The sequence below is a fragment of the Ceratotherium simum genome, chromosome 31 (assembly GCF_057802395.1).
Source record: "Ceratotherium simum simum isolate JZ-2026a chromosome 31, ASM5780239v1, whole genome shotgun sequence".
Taxonomy (NCBI): Eukaryota; Metazoa; Chordata; class Mammalia; order Perissodactyla; family Rhinocerotidae; genus Ceratotherium; species Ceratotherium simum.
In genome coordinates, this window is record NC_141930.1 from 3905106 (window position 1) to 3925114 (window position 20009).

The following is a 20009-nucleotide window of genomic DNA, read 5'->3' on the forward strand; positions in this document are numbered from 1 at the left end:
TAGATTGCTTTTAAGCAAGAGCGATATTAGAGAAACTAGGAGTCAGGTTACAGTGTACAGATAATCTTAAATATTTTCCAAACCATCACTGTAGTATTTAGTTAGAAAAAAAATGAAGCCACATTAAATCATTTCAGACCTGCTCTCTCCAAAGAGTTTATTGATTTGATGATAAATGTTATTACATTCCGATACAGTCAACAAAATGATATCTGTGCCTTTTGCTGCAACATGAGAGATAATCCAAAAAGGAAATTAGGCACATGGGACGACACCATCTGTCTATATCAAAAAATGTGTGCATTTCTGATTTGTGTGGTGAAAATATTTCAATTTATTTTAATCACCTATGGGTCAAGTCTATTCAGGGACAAATAAAGAATCTTCAGCTGACTGTGTAGATCAGTGGTCCTTAACAGAGGGTAATATTGCCCTGCAGGGACATTTTGCAATGTCTGGAGACATTTTTGATTGTCAAGACTTGGAGATGGTGGTGTTACTGGCATCTAGTGGGTATCTGGTCTGCTAAACATCCTACCAGATACAGGATAGCCTCCCACACCACACCAAAGAATTGTCAGAGCAAAATGTCAACAGTGCAAAGGCTTGGAAACCCTGGTCTAAATAATTATATACCCTCCTTCACCAACATCATGCTTCCTATGGACTATTTAGAAAATTTAAAAGTGTTTGTAACCATGTGGACTTTAACAATAATTCACATTACTTTATATTTTATTTATTTATATTATATATATTATATTACATATTATAAATATATATTATATTTAATAATTCACATTAATTTATATTTGTCTTTTTATTTATTCCCCAGCCTTTGAATAAATTATGTATGTAAATATAAAAAAAGATAATTTGCATAGAACTTAATTTATCGATCACTTTTACATACACTATTTCATCAATAAGGAACCTGAGAATTTGAATATTTACCTGACATTCTCAAAGTCATATCATGACTTTGTGTAACGTAATAATCTGAACAGGTAGAGTTCAGGTTCAAACCTAGGTCTTCAACAATAAGCTGTAGACTCATTATTGTGCCATGTGGCTTCATTTGATGTGAAAATTATGATTATCAGGTTTAGTTCTTTCTTCTGCTATGAATTAAGGAACCACAGATTTCTAAATTAGTCACATCCAGAATAAATGATGACCACTGGTTTTTGTAAAGTGGATTTTATGAAGTCTTTATCACTATCACTTCAATTTGTCTGCTTTTGCTTCTGTCTGTTCCTTTCCTCTTATTCAGATATATTAAACCAGTTTAATATGCAGAAGCTAATTTGTCAGCTTTGTAAATATTTTTCAAAAGTCAGACTTTCAAGGATTTTGATAAGACAAATTGAACAAATTGGTGTAATTCTCCCTTTATATATGTCAATATAGTTTGGCAGTTACCACCCCTGTGGATGGAATTTCCTAGAAAAAGGACTTACATATATATGTCTATGTGTATATGTGTGTATTAAAAATACCTATGTCTATATGCATCTATACCAATTCTTTCTATATATTTTTAGACAGAGAAAATCAAATGGAGAGTGAATACATTATTTGATTCAATAACCATACATTAAGCAACGTCTTATAACACATAGGAACATAAAATATGTAAAATAATAGGAACATAAAATATGTAAAATAATGGACGAATAGGTGAAATGCACATATCACTTGATATTGGGCATTTCCTACATTTTGGTCTCCCTCACCAGACTGCAAGAGCCTGGAAATGAAGGACCATGTCTATTTTGTCAATGGAATATTAGTTACTTGGGGGTCATGTCTATTTCATCTCGGGAATATTAGTTCGGCAGTTCTGTAGTCATGTAGTAGGTGCTGAGGAATTGAAATTATGTCACCCATGTGGGCAAAGACAAACGACATAAGTTTTCTTGGGGTTAGACGACTGATCATGAAAATATTCATGAGAGAACGGGTCTTTGAACTGCAACTTGAAGGATACTTTGTATTTTAGCACGCCAAAAAGGTCTCTTAAGGAAAGGAAGTAGCAAATCTTAAATTACAGAGCTTGAAAATACACATCAATACCCTGGCTTTTAGACCTTGGAGTGTAGGCTAGAATTTGCCCCCTTGCTTCACTAACTCAAGATATTCTGTAATCTTCTTTATAAATTCTACAATTTCCTTTGAGTCATAGCATTTCTAAAGCTGTAGCTCATAGTCAACTATGAAATGTATGAAAAACAAAAAGTAAAATGCAAAAAGCAACAATAATATTGGTGACACATATTCCACAAATATTTAATAGTATACTCTGTGCAATGCAAAAGCAACTTGAAGAATGAATTTATAATCTCAAATGGAGAGATTAGATGTGCATACAAATAACTACAATAGGAAGCAGAAGGGCTTAAGTCGCATAATAAGAAGGTGAACAATTGGTTTGGCTTTAGAGGACAGATGATGCCCTTGTAGCACAGAGGGGTCCATACTTGTTTCATAAGAGTGGTCCTGCCTGAGCCTGAAAGACAGGTAAAATTATTAATTATGCTTATTTGTATATAAGAAGATAATACAGTTGATAACACACATCTTGAGACAAAGGAAAGGGCTTTCAGATGGAGGTACATGAACATGAGTTTGCAAACATTTAAATAAATGCTCAACCAAGCTAAGATAAGGGGCGGGGGGGGACTGGGAATTGAAGTGCACTGAAGAGTTTTGATTCTTATTTGCTAAATGGTAGTAATTTTAAATTTTGAGTGAGGAATTGACAAAGCACTTGGTTTAGAATAATTCTGCAGCTGGGCATGGAATTAATAGGATTGGAGGAGACAGTAGAGTTAAGAAAACTAGTCAAGAGATGATTAGAATAGTCAAGGCTCTGCTTATTAGGACCTAATCTAGGAAAAGAGCAGAAGAGGAAAAGCAGAGGTAAGAAATGTTATTAAGGTTTATTGATAGGACTTATGCCCATATGCTTTTATAATCCCACAGAGGAAAAGTTAGACCCTTTCTGGAACTGTTAGTGGAGCACAAAGAAAAACATAAGTTCTACAATAGAACTGAGAAAACCATCTCAAATGCTCATAAGCTATATTGATAAGAGAATTTTATTGAACATTTTGCTGTTTGACTTTTTCTCTGTCTATATTTCTAAATCTGGCTATATGAATGAGCCACATTAAACCCTAGCAAAAAAAGCCAAGGAGAGATGCTCACAAATGCATTTATTTATTGTAAATACATTGTAATTGTGTTGGTTGGGCTGCTGTGCATCTAAATATTAGGTTGTGATTTTAGCAGGGATTTATTACTCTCTTTACACAAAGTGCTAGTCAATGTTCAGATAGCGAAGCCATGTGTGTTCAAGAAATTCAGTGTGTTTACCATGATGAGCTAAATGGGCCAGAATCTCACCATCCTCAATTAATCACTTAACTAAATAATATTCAAGAGTTTGGCTCTCCAAATAAAAAGAGCTAAAGGATATGCCAAGACCTCCACATTTTGTTTAGGTGCTATAGGCATATAGCCCCCATGTGATGGGCTGAATTATGTCTTCCCTTGCAAATTCATATGTTGAAGCCCCCAGTACCTCAGAATGTTGACTACATTTGGAGACGGCGCCTTAAAGGGGTAGTCAAGTTAGAATGAGATCATTAGGGTGGGCACTAATCTAATATGACTGATGTCCTTATAAGAAGAGGAAATTTGGACACACACGCAGAGAGACAAGACGATGTGAAGACACAGGGAGAAGGCAGCCATTGACAAGCCAAGGGGAGTGGGCTGACACAGACGCCTCCCTCATGCCCTCTGAAGGCACCAACATGGCTGATACCTTGATCTCCAACTTCTAGCCCCTAGAACTGTGGGAAAATAAACTTCTGTTGTTTAAGCCACCGAGTCTGCAGTACTGTTATGTCATTCCTAGCAAACGAATACACCTGCCACATAAATTTCTTAAAATATCATTTTGATCAGGTAGCACTTTGCTGAGTCTTTTCCCTCAGTCCTAGATGAAATTCAAACTCTTCAATATTCTTCACAATTTTTGATTATTCCCTTACCCAACTTTGTCTTTTATTTTGCTTAATCATAATATCCTCAGTTTCTTAACTGACATTCCTAGCAATAAATCTTGGCCTTCAATAATAATAATAATAGCAGTTATTATTATTACTATCATAGTTTATTATCTATTAAGGCTTTCATAATCCAAGACACTGTTTTGAGAGCTTTACATGTGTTGGCTCATTTACTCCTTACAACAACTCTATGGAGAAGGCAGTAAGATTATCATTCCCATTTCATAGATGAGAAAACTGAGGTACAGCAAGCAAAATATCTTGCCCCAAAATACAGAAAGCCACTACTGGATTCCAGTTACTGTAATTTCATATCCCATGCTGTTAACTACTATACCCTGTAGTAGTAGTAACAATAATAATAATAACTTCACTGAACATTGACTATGTGCCAATATTTACCTAAGCACTTCATATGCTAAATAAGTAATTTAATTCCCACAACAACCTATTGCATACTTAGTATTATTATTTCCATTTTCCAGATAGAAAATAGAAGCATATAGGGGTTAAAAGACTTCCCCAAGGCCGCAGTGGTGGTATGTTGTGGAACATGGGTTCCAGCCCAGGCAATCCGATAGCAAAGCCTCTGCTCTTTTCTACCCCCACACTGTCTCCTGGAAAGTAGGAGTCTCTCTGATTCTACCTTTCCAAATCCACCTACTCTTCTAAACTCACTTCAATATCCTCCATTAAGCCTTTTATAACCCCTCTGGCCAACACTAATTTCTTTCCTTAAAATCTAAAAGCAGAATATTTACTTGGCCCAACACAATGGATGGGATGTTTAATGACACTCTGCTGGATATTAACATTGTTTCTCTGATTGATGCTCTATCTCCATATTTAAATCACATGCTTTAGGGGAAAAAGTCCAACACAACAGTTCCCTAGGGTTAGAGATAAATTCTCAACAAATATTGCTGGAATTGAATTGAACTGTCTTTAATTTCCTGTTAACTGCTTCCGGATGTTTGCCTAGTCTGTCACCTATTCTGTCATCAAAAGTGCATTGACAGCACCCCGAGGGCGTCAAAACTTACTAGGATTTTTCTTGTTAGACACTAGAATTTAAATTAATGATTTAAAGAAATTGATTTAACAGAATTTTTTTTTCAGAGGTTACTGACTTTTTTACTAAGAAACTACAGCTAACGCTCCTAGGTGTTCATGTCTTCTCTTTGGTAAAGTGTTTATTAGCAACATCACATCTTCTTTGTCTTATGACTCCATGATGTGGCACAAGACAAATTGATTGTAGTTTTAGGTCAAGTTGATATGAAATGGGACAGAAATACCTAGTGGTAATCTAGTTTTTTTAAAGAGCAATCCATTTTAAACACTTTAGAGTACTCAACTTTGGCAAACTATTGCATTAATATATTTTTTCTTTATATGGTTTTTCTCCTCAGTGGAATTTAGTCATATCAAAAATTATGCAATAAGAAATCACAAATTGTCCAACCTATAACATTAATTTCCTCTTCTGAACTTGCCAAGTCATTAAATACTGGGAAACAGCTATTAATAAAAAAGCAAGATATATGCCTCAGTAAATATTCATTCACTTAAGCCAATATTAACACAGTATATTTTACACTTCACTCAAATATGTCATTTGTGATTTGAATTTGAAAATTATTATTTCCAGTCACCAGGCTAATTATAAAAGTACTATCAAATAATGAATATTTATACACACATATATACATTTATATGCATATATAATATAGTCTGCCAATACACTTTTAGAGAGAGTGAGCAATCATGATTCTAGTTACACTAGCCAGTGAATTATCTTTAAATCTTGTTTAGATTTATTTTTCACTAAAATAACACTAATGTACAGTTAATTTTTGCAACTGAACCTCTAAATGTATAGAAGTATATGAAACATATATAGAATTGATCAGTCTGTTTTTCTATACTAATAATTTTATTAAAATTAATACAATTTGAGAATTAATATATCTACAATAAATAATTATTATTCAAATAATGTTGAATAAATTTGATATATTGTTCAAATAATTATTCAAATAATTATTTTGAAAGATGGTCCTTACAAAAGATTTTCATCGAGTAATTTATCTAATATTTCTACCTATTACTTATCTACATCTTTCCAGAGTAATCAAGGTACTCTGGGATGCACAATTTCAAATGATGGCTGCTAAAAAATAAAATATACCAGATTTATTTCAAAGCATCTCTGGTTTATATTAAGAAGTCCAGTTTCAGACTCAGCCTTCCCTCAAGATTATCACAAAACCAGAAAGACAAGACCAAATTAAACTACTGGTTCCACCTCTGGATTGAAGAATAGATTCTTATCTTACATGTAGTTCAGTGACAAACTGTAATGTAAGTTTGGATTTTTTCTCCAAGTTGGAGACTTTGGCAATTTGCTTCTCTATAACCATCCCTTCCTTATTTATTGATTCCAATGTAAGAAAAAAGTCATTAGATGTTTCAATATTTGGAGATTTCTGAGGGAGAGAAACATGAGTACACTCTACGTTTGGGTAATTCAACCTCCAAACAACAATGTTAAATTAAATTATCAAACAAAATATGATAAATCATGGCTGACATGGGAGCAGGAAGAGCACCCACATATTCCTAAGACCCCACATCCTCTGAAAGAAGGTGGGGGCACGGGCTTACAGCATTGTTACATGTTGGGGTGGGAGAAAGTACGCAATACACAGCTCCTTGAAAAAGAGCTAATCTCTACTAGAAGCCAGGCAAGAATGACACTGGTTTGGTGGGGAAGGGGTAGAGGGGTCTAGTAAATTCTCTTAGAGTGAAGAGAAGAGCTATACCTAGCCCCTTGTAGTATATAATCCTTGGAGAGTCTAAGGGTTCCATTGATTCCAGAAGCATTGCTTGAGGGGAGATGCACTGTTGGGTGGACGGCCTACCTCAGTTTACATCTGAAAACAAAAAGCCATTTTCACATGTCAAAAGAGAGGTCCCAGATAACTCCCACTCAGTTTCGTAAGAAATCTCATGAGCTCTTAGTCTCTCACCATCTGAGAGACAAAAACAGCTTGATGTGCACAGATGTTGGGGAGTTCTGTAAGAAAGCAAGCAATTAATGGAGCGTAGCTTTTTGTAGCAGGGAGGTGAGGCGAATAACTAGAAAAGGTGGATACTATGGATGCAAAGCAGTGTCAGAAAATGTTAATAAAAGTGCCATGGCAAAGGAGTCAAGAATATACAATGGGGAAAAAACAGTCTCTTCAATAAACAGTATTGGGAAAACTGCACAGCCACATGCAAAAGAATAAAACTGGACCACTATCTTAAACAATACACAAAAATTAACTCAAAATGGATTAAAGGCCTGAATATAAGAGCTGAAACCATAAAACTCCTAGAAGAAAACATAGGTAGTAAGCTCCTTGGCATTGAACTTGGTGATTTCTTAGGTCTCACTCCAAAAGCAAAGACAACAAAAGCAAAAATAAGCAAATGGGACACTACCAAACTAAAAAGCTTCTGCACAGCAAAGGAAATCATCAACAAAATGAAAAGGCAACCTACTGAATGGGAGAAAATATTTGCAAATCATAAATCTGAAAAGGGGTTAATATCCAAAACATGCAAAGAACTCATACAACTCAACAACAAAAAAACAAACAATCCAATTAAAAAATGGGCAGAAATGTGAATAGAGATTTTCCAAAGAAGACATACAGATGGTCAACAGGAACATGAAAAGATGCTCAACATCACTAATCATCAGTGAAATGCAAATCAAAACCACAATATGATATCACCTTTCACCTGTTAGAATGGCTATTATCAAAAAGACAAGAAATAACAAGTGTTGGCATGGATGTGGAAAAAAGAGAACACTTGTGCACTGTTAGTGGGAATGTAAATTGGTGCAGCCATTAGGGAAAACTGTATGGAGGTTCCTCAAAAAATTAAAAACAGAACTACCACATGATCCAGCAATTGCACTTCTGGGTATTTCTCTGAAGCAAATGAAAACACTAGTTCCAAAAGATATATGCACCCCCATGTTTTCTGCAGCATTATTTACAATAGCCAAGATATGGAAACCTAAGTGTCCATTGACAAATCAATGGATAAACAAATTGTGGTATATATATATATTATAAGATATATATATACATATCCATTGGAATATTATTCAGCCATAAAAAATAAGGAAATCTCACCATTTGTGACAACATGGATGGACCTTGAGGGCTTTATGGTAAGTGAAATAAGTCAGAGAGAGACAAATACCATATGATCTCACTTATATGTGGAATCTAAAATAAAACCAAACAGAAAACCAAGCCCTTAGATACAGAGAACAGATTGGTGGTTGTCAGAGGTGGGGGATGAAGGGTGGGCGAAATGGGTGAAGGAGGTCAAAAGGTACAAACTTTCAGTTATAAAATAAATAAGTCATTAACTAGTTGTTTCAGCACAGTGACTAGTTAATAATACTGTATTATATATTTGAAAGGTGCTAAGAGAGTAGATATCAAAAGTTCTCATCACAAGAAAAAAATTTGTTAACTACGTATGGTGACGGAAGTTAACTAGACTTATTGTGGTGATTATTTCACAAATACACAAATATCAAATCATTATGTTGTACATCTGAAACTAATGTAAAGTGACATGTCAATTATACCTACATAAAAAAATGTCATGGCAACTCTTAAACAGAAGTGATGACAAACAAGAATTTCTAGAACTAAAAACTTGATTTCTGAATAAAAAATTGTTAGTAGTGAAATTGCTTAAAAAAATGGCTTTAGGAGAACAAATGTAGAAATAAACTATCTCACAACAAAGAATAAAAATAGAAAAAGAAAAACAGAAACGGAGAAGGCAAGGAAGACAGAAGTTGGAGCCCTAATATGCAAATGTGTCAAAAGGAAAAAAATGAGAGATGGAGAACATTTTCCACTGATTACACGTAAGAAAGACTAGAATCTTCATTTTCAAAAGGCTCATAAAGTCTGAAGAAAAATTAATACAAAGACACATTTCTAGATGTATCTTGCTGAGATTTCTGAGCTCTTAAAAATAAAATGAAAATTCTGTATGTTTCTGAGAGAAAGGAGAGAATGCTAACAAAGAATAAAGAATGATACAAACATCAGTATCTGGAACACTAGAGGTGACAATACATTGGAACAATGTCCTTAGGGTATTAAAGGGAAAAGAAATATAATTAATTCTAGATGAAGTCAAAATATGCACATGTGAGGGAAAAATAGACCTTTTCAGACATGCAGAGATTGAGAAATTATGTTGTTAAGTTACCCAAGGAAATTACTTTAGAAGCCACCTAAAAACTAAGACTTAAAGGAGAACAGGTGTAAATAATAAATCTTAAACAATTTTAAATTAAGTCCTAATGTGTACTGTTGGTGACAGACACTGGAGGTTGGCAAATAAGCACTAGGTACAAAATACTTGAAAAAGAAAAAGATATATAATGTCTAGAGATGTAACGAAAGCTGAGAAGTAAAACCTTACTGTCTGTGTGTAAAACCTGAGTTTTTCGGGGGGTGGTGCTGGAGGGGTAAGGTGGCTGGTGTAGAGGCAGTGATGAAGTAAAAGTGTTCTAAATTTCATGTCTTGGATGGGAGTTAGGATAGCTATTGTTTTGTTTTAAGAGATTAATTTATAAATATAGATTTATCTATAACTGTTTATTATCTTAATATATTGACTAATGAAATAGAGAAGCCTAAAAGAAGATCCAAACTAAGGCAGTTGTGGTGGAAGAGCTGGGAATTAAAAGAAAATTCATTAAGCAAGTAAAAATAAGGAAAGGAAAAAGAGGGAACAATAAATTACATACCTGAAATAAAGATGGAAGGAAGATAATCCAATATATTATTTAATCAAATAAATGTAAAAGAGTTAAATTTCCCTATAAAAAAACAAAGACTTTCATATTGCTTTCAAAAACAAAATCCAGATATATGTTGTTTTTAGGAAATATACAAAAATAGAGTGACAGTGTTATGGGTTGAAAATATGTTCTCCCAAAGATATGTTGAAGTCCTAATCCCCAGTACTTGTGAATGTGACCTTACTTGGAAATAGGTCTGTGCAGACTTAGTCAAGACGAGGTCATTAGGGTGAGCCCTAATCCAATATGACTAGTGTCCTCCTAAGAAGAGGAGAAGAGACACAGAGAAGACATCGCATGATGAGGGAGGCAGAGATTGGAGATTGGAGTGGTCCATCTGTAAGCTGAAGAACGGTGATTGCCAGCACACCAGAAGCTAAGAGAAAGACATGGAACAGATGGTCTTCTAGAACTTTCAGAGAGAGAGCACAGCTCTGCTGACACCTTGATTTCAGATTTCTCCCTCCAAATTTCTGCTGTTTTAAACCACTCAGTTTGTGGTAATTTATTACTGCTGCCCTGGGAAACTAATACACAAACAAAGGCTGAAAATAAAGGGATATATCAGGGAAATGAAAACTGCAAGAAAGCCCTATCAGCAAAAGATCCAAGTATCAGCCAATTCTACAAAGTAGAATTCAAGGCTAAAAACAGTAAATGGGATATTATATTACATTATAAATGTAAAAGTTACCATTGTCCAAGAAGTTATAGAGAGGCAGTATTGAAAAGGGCACAGACTCAAGAGCTTACACTCCAGAACCAGGCTGTGGTCACTCGCTCTGTTATTGAACAACCCTGTGATTTTAGGGATATTATTTAACTTTTCCATGCTCCATTTTCCATACCTGTAAAATGGGAATGTAATAATACCTCACTTATAGGGCAGTTATGAGGAATAAATGAGTTAATACATGTAAAGTGTTTGAAACAATAGTTGTCATAAACACTAAAAAGTTTTAGCTATTATTTTTTCTATTATTATTATTGTAAACCAATATATAAAAACCATCCAAGCAAAATGGGATATAAACAAAACCTCAGAGAAAGAAAAACTTCATAAAATTGCTATCATGGCAGAGGACTTTAAATAATCACTTTCAGAATTGGACCCGTCAATTTGCCACAAAAGGGCTAGTCTACAGAGGATTTGGGCAATACAATGAACAAGGGAATACACACACACACAGTTCTATACTAAAAGCAAAAAGTATATTCTGCTTATATGTCCATTGAGAATATCCAATTAGTACAGAACCAAGAGAAATTCTTAATAAGATTCTCAAAATTTTTTTTATAATCCCCATTCTCTCTCCATGATCCAAGAAAACTAGAAATCAAAAAATAAAAAGGCCAGAAACAACTTAGTGATTTGAATATTAAGACACTGCCCTTAAAATAATTTCTGGAAACTACGACTCTCCTCTGTGACCCTGGGGTACACTGCAATCAAGTGGCTGAGTCTTAGTTGCACTTGAGGGAGAATGGCCACCAACCGTGGTTCTAAACCAGGGTGGTACCATCTCCTTAGGGAACACTTAGAAATGGACACCGTATTTAGAGTTGTTACAAAGACTGAGGAGTGCTACTGGCATTTAGGGTCTGGGGGTCAGGGATCCTAAATGTTCCGCAAAGCTCAGAAGACTCTTACACAATGTTGAACTGCCATGGCCAAAATGACAATAATGCTTCTACTGATAAACATTGTCTTAAAAGTGACCACAGGGCAAAGAATCCACAGATGCCTAAGATATTTTTATTTGAAATTAAGTTGATATTACCATTGTAGAAAAAGTTTTCTATAAACCTAGCAGGCAATTCAACATTCAATTTTCTACAGCAAGAATCACATTTGAGAATTTTCTTTGCTTTTGACTATAATCTGAGAGCATATAAGACTCTGTTTAGAGACTGCTGCAGAAACTCACTTTCTTTTATTACTAAGGCTCAAAAAGGAGATTCATATTTATCTATCCACCTAATAAGTAGATAAATGGGTAAGTACACAGAGAACTGTAAATTTATTTAATTTGCTATTTAGGTTATATCAGCTAAGTCAAATTCTCATTCAAATGCTGAGCACACCAAACTTTAGTTAGAGTTATCAGAAGCATCAGTGCCTTCCTGCTTCCTGAGCTGATAATAATATGCACATTCTCACATAAAAGCAAAGTATTTCAACAGTGATTCTTTCTTCATATTTCTGACGGTGCTAAGGTAAAAGGCAGTGTTCTGTAGTAGACAGCATATGGGTATGAGAATTAAAAGACCTGGGTTCCAGGCTTGGCTCTACCCTTTACTAGCAATGTGACCTTCTCTGTTTACTCACTGATAAAATTGGGATAACAGTATTGGCCTTACTTGTTTTAAAGGGTTGGGATGCAGAGCAACTAGAGAGTCCCTACAGTGGCCTACCAAGCTGCCGGGGAACTCGCCCTCCCTCTACCTCTCTGACCTTATTTCCAGCCTTATTTCCCCTCCCTTGCTCTAGGGCATCCATACTGGCTTCCTTGCTGTTTCTTGAGTATTCCAGTGTAAGGTCTCTGCACTGACAATTCCCTCTGCCTAGAATGTTCTGCCCTTGACAGCTTCAGACTGACTATCTCACTCCCTTACCTCCTTCAGGTCTCTGCTCAAATGTCACCTTGCAAAGAGGTAGTCATAGGCCATCCTATGAAATACAATGCTCCCAACTTTCTCTATTGCTTTCTTCTACCTCATTCTTTGATATAACAATGATCTACCGTGTAACATCTCGTATTTTGATTTTCATATTATCTGTCTCTTCTCTAATAGAATGTAATGTCAAAGAAAGCAGGAAATTTTGCTATCCTTTCCTTAGCAATAATACTCTAATAACAAATTAGACTTTTTCTGAAATAGTCTATATAAAAATTTAGCAGGGGCTGGCCCGGTGGCACAAGCGGTTAAGTGTGCGCGCTCCACTGCGGCGGCCCAGGGTTCGCTGGTTCGGCTCCCGGGCACACACCAATGCACCGCTTGTCAGGCCATGCTGTGGCGGTGTCCCATATAAAGTGGAGGAAGATGGGCACGGATGTTAGCCCAGGGCCAGTCTTCCTCAGCAAAAAAAAAAAAAAAAAAAAGAGGAGGATTGGCAGATGTTAGCACAGGGCTGATCTCCTCACAAAAAAAAAAAAAAAAAAATTTAGCAGTTGGGCCAGGCTGGTGGCGCAAGTGGTTAAGTGCGCGCGCTTCACTGCGGTGGCCTGGGGTTCACCCGTTCCGATCCCGGGCGTACAGTGACCATCGCTTAGCAGGCCATGCTGTGGCGGCGTCCCATATAAAGTGGAGGAAGATAGGCATGGATGTTGGCCCAGGGCCAGTCTTCCTCAGCAAAAAGAGGATTGGCAGGTGTTAGGTCAGGGCTGATCTTCCTCACAAAAAAAAAAAAAAAAAAATTAGCAGTCTGTTTAGTTGGAAAGTTTGTATCTCTACTTTTTACTAACTAATGTGAAATTATGTAAATATTTTATTTTTTATGACATTAAATATACTTTCAGACACATAACTCATAATAATTTAGAATAGTATGGTAAGTTATGTTTTTTATACCTCTACTATATTGTTTGCCTATCTTAATTATCCTAATGCTCAAATATTCAAAACGTAGTAATTTTGCATAATCTTTCTTTGAAAAGATCGTATATGTACTTCCTTTCTGAAATGGAATTGTTCCTTCACTAAAAGCAACTTTCCATTTCCAGACTAGAATATGTCATGAGCTAAGTGAGTCAAGGGCACGTTATTTGCTCTGATAAAACTGTTTTCAAATTGGTCCTGGGTTTTTGTTAGTTATGTTTGTGTCTGTGTCACTTCCTGAAATACAGTGTGGTGGAAAGCAGACATCAGCTCTCCTCCATTTTAGGTTTCTCTAATACTTTGTATATAGCAAGCACTCCATAATTATTTGATTAATTTATTGAATCTAGGCATTCAAGCAATGACAATTATCCCCACCTTTTTAAAAGGGAAATAAAATAAGGAAGATTACTTACATTTGGAGCCTGATGAGGAAGACCCACTGACAGTAGATCTCGAGCCCCCTTTCATGGAAAAGACTCCTTTTCCCCTGCGGGTCGTTGTCACAGCCACTCTGGGACGCTTCAGCGGGATTACTGCCCTGGGAGGCGGAGGCACACGCCCGTGGTAATCAAACAGCCTTCACAAAACACAGATGGAGCTGAGAGTTGGTTTGTGCCCAAGTGTTCTATCAAATATGTGAAATGATCAACAGAATGGCCTTGTAAAATGTCAATAAATGTTCTTGTTATTGTTGTTATTCTCACACAGGTATTTATTAGAAGATTCATTTTTCACTAAAGAAATAGGCTGCTAAAATAGTCTATGGTTTCTGAACATTAGAATCTGACTGTCCAGTGTGAACTCATTTTTAAGGCATGAAAGGACAAAGAGCTTTGCTCCAGTAGTATGGTGCAATTTGTTGAAATTATTCTGACCTTCGTTCCCAAGCATATATCTTTGCGTGGTTTAACAGATTTACCCTTCTTAGGAACAGAAATCTTCCTCTTACCCATCAGACGCTTACTAGCACACTAGTTTGAAGAGGAAAAGGTCATGCAGAATAAGGAACAAAGCAAATAAAATTATTATTGTCCAATCAGAAAACAGCTTGGAAGGAAAAAAAATCAGAAGTAAGACTAGTTTAAAGAAAACAGTTATGAGACACAAATGAATATGGTGCCATATCTCTTAAAAAGTAAAGACTTTTTAAGTAATCAAAGTCTCCTCTGACTGTGGAAAGGAGGAGACAGAGTTTGAATGAAATGGTTCCAGTAGGAGGACAATCCTTGTTGACTAAAGTACTGGGGGAAATATGTATCAGGATATCTTTCTACTATTCTGACAATTTGCTAGATGTGCAGATTGAGACTAGAGATATCTGTATAGTTAGCTATTGAATATTTCTGTAACAAAAAAGAATATCGATAAAACTCTTAGAAATTTTTGCTAAAAAATAAAAAATGATATTTACCACAATCAATGCATTTCCATTAAACAACGAAAGGAATAAAAGTATAAGAGCATTTACTCATTTATATAAATATGTAATTCATAGATTCAAAAGTTTCATGTTATTTATACTGCATACACACAGACAACCAATATTTGCATGACTTAGCACATTTGAGCAGCATAAAAGGTCAGAGAAAAAATATGAAGATATATTTATGTATTTATTTTTAAATCTATTTGCCAGTGAATCAGATGTGTTATTACATTATCCACTATAAAGAAAATAGCACTATTGACTTAAAATAATGATTGTTACATATTTTATTGTGACATCGTTATATGGATTACATTCTCATAATTGCTTTAAAACAGTCAATAAAAATAATCTAATATGAAAGTCTGAAGTGAGACAAGAACAGGAAGAAAATAAAAAAAAACTTTCTATAATAGATTATTTCATAAAATTACATCTTCTTTACACATACAGATGAAAATGTGATAATCCCTTTTTGGGAAATAATATATAAAATATAATAACAATTAAGATAGGCTGGTTTTCAAATACTCATTCAGAAACATTTAAAACTATGACACTGTGGGGAAAAAAGTAGTATATAAACCACATTTAAAGCAAAACTTTGTACAAGGAATGTCTCCTACAGTATAGAGCTAAAGTGTTCAAAGCATTTTGGAAACATGCTAGGGAGAAACTAAGAGCTGTCTGGAGAGGAAAAGAAATGAAATGAGACAGAGTTCAAGAGAAGTGCCATCCTCTGCGAATAAGCAAAGTCCATTAGTGCCGGAGAACCGCCAGCAAAGAGCCAGTCACGGATGTCAACACATTATAGTTGACTTCAAAGAGTACAGGCAGGATGAGGCTGAGAAGGGTTATGAATATTATCCACACCACTGGGGGCGGGAAAATCCAAAGGTCAACGAAATCTGCCCCTCATTTCAATCACAAAACAGGGTCTACATTACTTATTTACAAGTTGAATTCACAGAGCACCTTAAGTCAGTGAACCAAAACACGAAGGCACTTTTCATGAGCTACGATACCCAAAGCTACTGAGGGAAAAGAAAATATGGCCATTGACTCATCTCTTCCAGGGCATAAGAAGCAAGCTCTTTTGGAGGGACCATTTCCCCAGGCCATGAAATTACAATTTAGCAGGTTCGTTAAATAAGCTAATCTATAAATTGGGTTAAGAAAATTTCTACTAAAATATATAATGATGTAAGAGCGCCATAATGAAAATGCAGGGCAAGTAAAGCCACCGCACTCACTGCTACTTCAATTACGATGTAATTCAATAATACTTTATAGGAAACTGAAATGTTTATCAATATGTCGATTGTTTCTTCCAGCCAAGGATTATAGAGCCTCCAGTGCTGGCCAGGCCTGATCGTATGTTGAGAAAAGAGAGCTGCATTTGTTCCTTGTATTTGTGACGTACTTTTAGTACATTTTAGGAACATACTCAGTATGAGTTGTGTCCTTTGTTGTCAATTCCTATGCAGCACAGCCCTTGTTCTCTGAATATTTTGGGGAGTTGCTTCAAACAGAGATTTCTCCTTTCTCATCAAGGAATCAGGTAAGTTTTTCCAATTTTTTCTGCCACTCAAATGGGAAGATATGCAGTATCAGAATTTAAATTTTTAAAAGTGATATGTAATTTATAAAACAAAACTAAAGAAAGGTACAGTCGGCCCTCTGTATTCACAGGTTTCCCATCTAGGGATTCAACCAACTGTGTATCAAAGACCTATGATGGTGGTGTCTGTACTGAACATGTACAGACTTTTTTCCTTGTCATTTATTCCCTAAACAATACAGTATAACAGCTATCTACATAGTATTTAAATTAAATTAAGTATATAAATAATCTAGAGATAATTTAAAGTATATGAGAGGATGTGTGTAGGTTATATGCAAATACTATGCCGTTTTATATAAGAGACTTGAGCATCCGGGGATTTTGGTATCCACAGGCATCCTGGAACCAATCCTCTGTGGATACTGAGGGACAACCATATGGCATTTCACATGAGAGCATAATTTTTTAATTTGCAAAATTTAATGGAGTTGGAGAGTTTCTTAATTTTGATTGGGCACGCAAATTTACCAGAGACGAAAGGAAGGAAGACTGGGTATTATCCTAATGCATTAAAACATAACAAGATAAGGATGGGAAGGGGGGCAGGTTTCCTGGGATTGCAAGATGGGATGTAGGGGTTCTTCTAAATGTACGGGGAAGTAGGTGAAAGGCAGCATGTGAAGGAGATACAAGCATTGGCTTTCTCATCAGAATTCTGTTTACAGCAAATCAAAGAAATTTTGCCTTTACAAAATATTAGATTGGCACATACCGCCAAGACAAAGGAAATAGTCCATTAAAGATTACAGACTGACAACAAAGATTGTAATCCAACAGAATTAAGTGGAATCCAAATCTCAAAAGTCAGTTAAAAGCTGGAAATTTCTTCCTTCCTCCTATTTTTTTGTTCTTTCCATTCTTAGAATTATATTCCCTCTCCTTTTCTTTAATGGTTCTTCATTTTCCCTAATATTGCTTAGTCAGAATACTGTTTTTCCTCTACTACCTTACTGGTCGAATAGATAATGATTTATAATGAAGCCAAACACAAAATTTTTCCTTCCCCAAGGCCTATTTTAAAATAAAAACTCTCAAAGAAATAAGAATACTGTTTTCCCCCTAATATTTACTGGTCAAATAGATAATGGTTTATAATGAAGCCAAACATAATTCCCTCTTCCCAAAGGTCTATTTTAAAATAAAAACTCTAAAAGATCTAGTCTCAAGCAGTAAATAAAATAAATATAGTCAAATTTTAATAAAAGCAACCCATTGAGGAAATTTGAGGATTTAATTTGTTTTATCTAATAAATATTTCTACTTTTCCTGTGCCCATTTCTTGCCTGGAATTTTGTTTGCTTTAATAATATCTGGATATGGAATTTTATTACTTAGAAAAAGCTAAAAACTGGTAAATAATTTTAGTATTAATTTACTTGATAAAAATAAACATAACTTGTCTCTAGGAAGAATAAGGATATCAGCTATTAAAAAATAACTCCTTTTTGGACAAAGGGAATATAATGGCATATTGACATATAAAATGAATATAATTTTGAATGCTTGTATTTATTAAAAGTTTGTTATTATTAGGCTTTAACAATAATAAAGCAATGGTTTAGAAAAAAACACACTCCCACTCTCACACTCTGAAATAACTACCATCATTCTCTAATCTTTTTTCTCCAGGTATCCATATTTTTCACATAGTGAAAACATAATACATGCACAGTCATGTATTCTAGCTAATTCTCTTCGGTTTATATTAAAAACATTTCTCAAGCCTGCTAAATTGTCTTCCTAATGTTTATTTTAATGGCTGTCCTGCATTTTTCAAGTAGAGACACTCCATTCTAATAAATCAGTACCTCGTGGACTTTTGACTTAATGCCTATTTTCCGTTGTCAACTAATGTGATTTTAAAATTCAAGAAAAACTTTCGAAAATGTAATATTTGCATAGTATTTTGTCACTGAACACTAAATTTTCATTTTAGATAAACAGTGATTTCAAGAATTGGTAATTATCTTTTTTCTTTTAAATTTCCTTCATGAAAAGAGATCTTCACTTTCCCCACTTATGAATCAAAACTTCTAGTCACTATGTGGTTAATCTAACAGAAATATGTGGTCTGGACTAGGGCCTAAATACCTGGGCCACCCAGAGCCAAAACCTAAGAACAAGTTCAGGGCCACGTTCTCACTGGGCCCTTTAGCACATATGTGAAGATCAATGACCAGAGGACCAGAGAAGATCTTTCCCTGTGTCTTGATTCAGCCTTGAACTCTCCTCTTCAGCATGCTTAACTTCTGACAGATGTATAGTCTATAAAACCAAATTAAAATGCCTATTCATTCTTAAGAAAGGATATATTTGAAATCCACATGAATGATTCTTATATCCTACTTGTATATCTGTTTTCTACACTATTAGAACTACTCAAAATTCATAAAATCTGTCTATAATTTCCACCCTGACTTCAAATAAGCTTTTGGTTACAACTGAATCAGAAAATAATTTTTAAAGGCACACTTCACTTGAGACCCATAAATGAATAATTTTTATTTCTGTTTTTTATCATTAAACTTTTCTGAGATTTTCAGTGAAGTTCCCTCCCTGGATATTGTGCAAATGCTTCTCGAACATGCTTTTAAAGGCAAGCTATTTGAAATCTTGAAAGATCTTTTTTGCAATATTTTGACCTCGGTGTAGTCTTTATATTTTGCACAACTTTGCTATCTGCTATATTTTGTGTACAGCTTTGGGTAATTAAAACGTTAATACATTCAAATAGCAATTGTAAGGTTATAAATCAATAAAATTATTCTCTCATTTAATTCTTATAATTCTGTAATGTGCGTATTGTTAAGCCGTTTTGCCCATGAAGAAAACTTACGAGAAAGGGATGACGTGACTTGCCCAAGTTTAACCAGTTAACATGTGCACACAGGCCTGAAACTCATGTCTTCTGACTCCAAATCATACCCTTTGTCAACTGTACCGTGCTGTAATTTGCAAATGTTTTAAGTGGAATACCATTCTACCAGAGGCTAACTTAAATTTGCATAATGAAACAGACATTGCATCTTGCTAATATGTTTTTCCAATATTCATGAATATATACTGTGCTTTACTAATCAATAATCTGAGACAACTGCAACTTGACTTAGAGTTTTTTTCATTAACATTGCAACTCTAGTAACTTCTCTTCTGTTAATATATACAAGGCCAAATGGTTCTGGCGTTGAACAATGCCCATTTTGAATCATTTAATATGTATACAGTGTATGTTTTCTATATGGTATAGCACCTCTGGCATTTCTTTTTCTCTATTAACGAAAGTTTACTCATTACTGGAGGTTATAAACTGCTCAGTGCTCTTCTTGACAGTATTGAAAAAAAGTTGGATTAAAACTGCTAATATCTCAGCAATTGAAAACA

The 20009-nt window shown here is 34.9% G+C and overlaps 1 protein-coding gene across 3 annotated transcripts in view; it reads right to left on the reverse strand.

Annotated features, from left to right (window-relative positions):
* The window catches only part of RALYL (RALY RNA binding protein like), a 686254-nt gene that overhangs the window by 57878 nt on the left and 608367 nt on the right, over positions 1 to 20009 (reverse strand). For all 3 annotated transcript variants that reach the window (XM_014795852.2, XM_087420386.1, XM_087420385.1), the window contains exon 6: positions 13992 to 14155. In XM_014795852.2, the coding sequence (XP_014651338.2) occupies positions 13992 to 14155 (164 nt within the window). The remainder of the gene's footprint in view (positions 1 to 13991; positions 14156 to 20009) is intronic.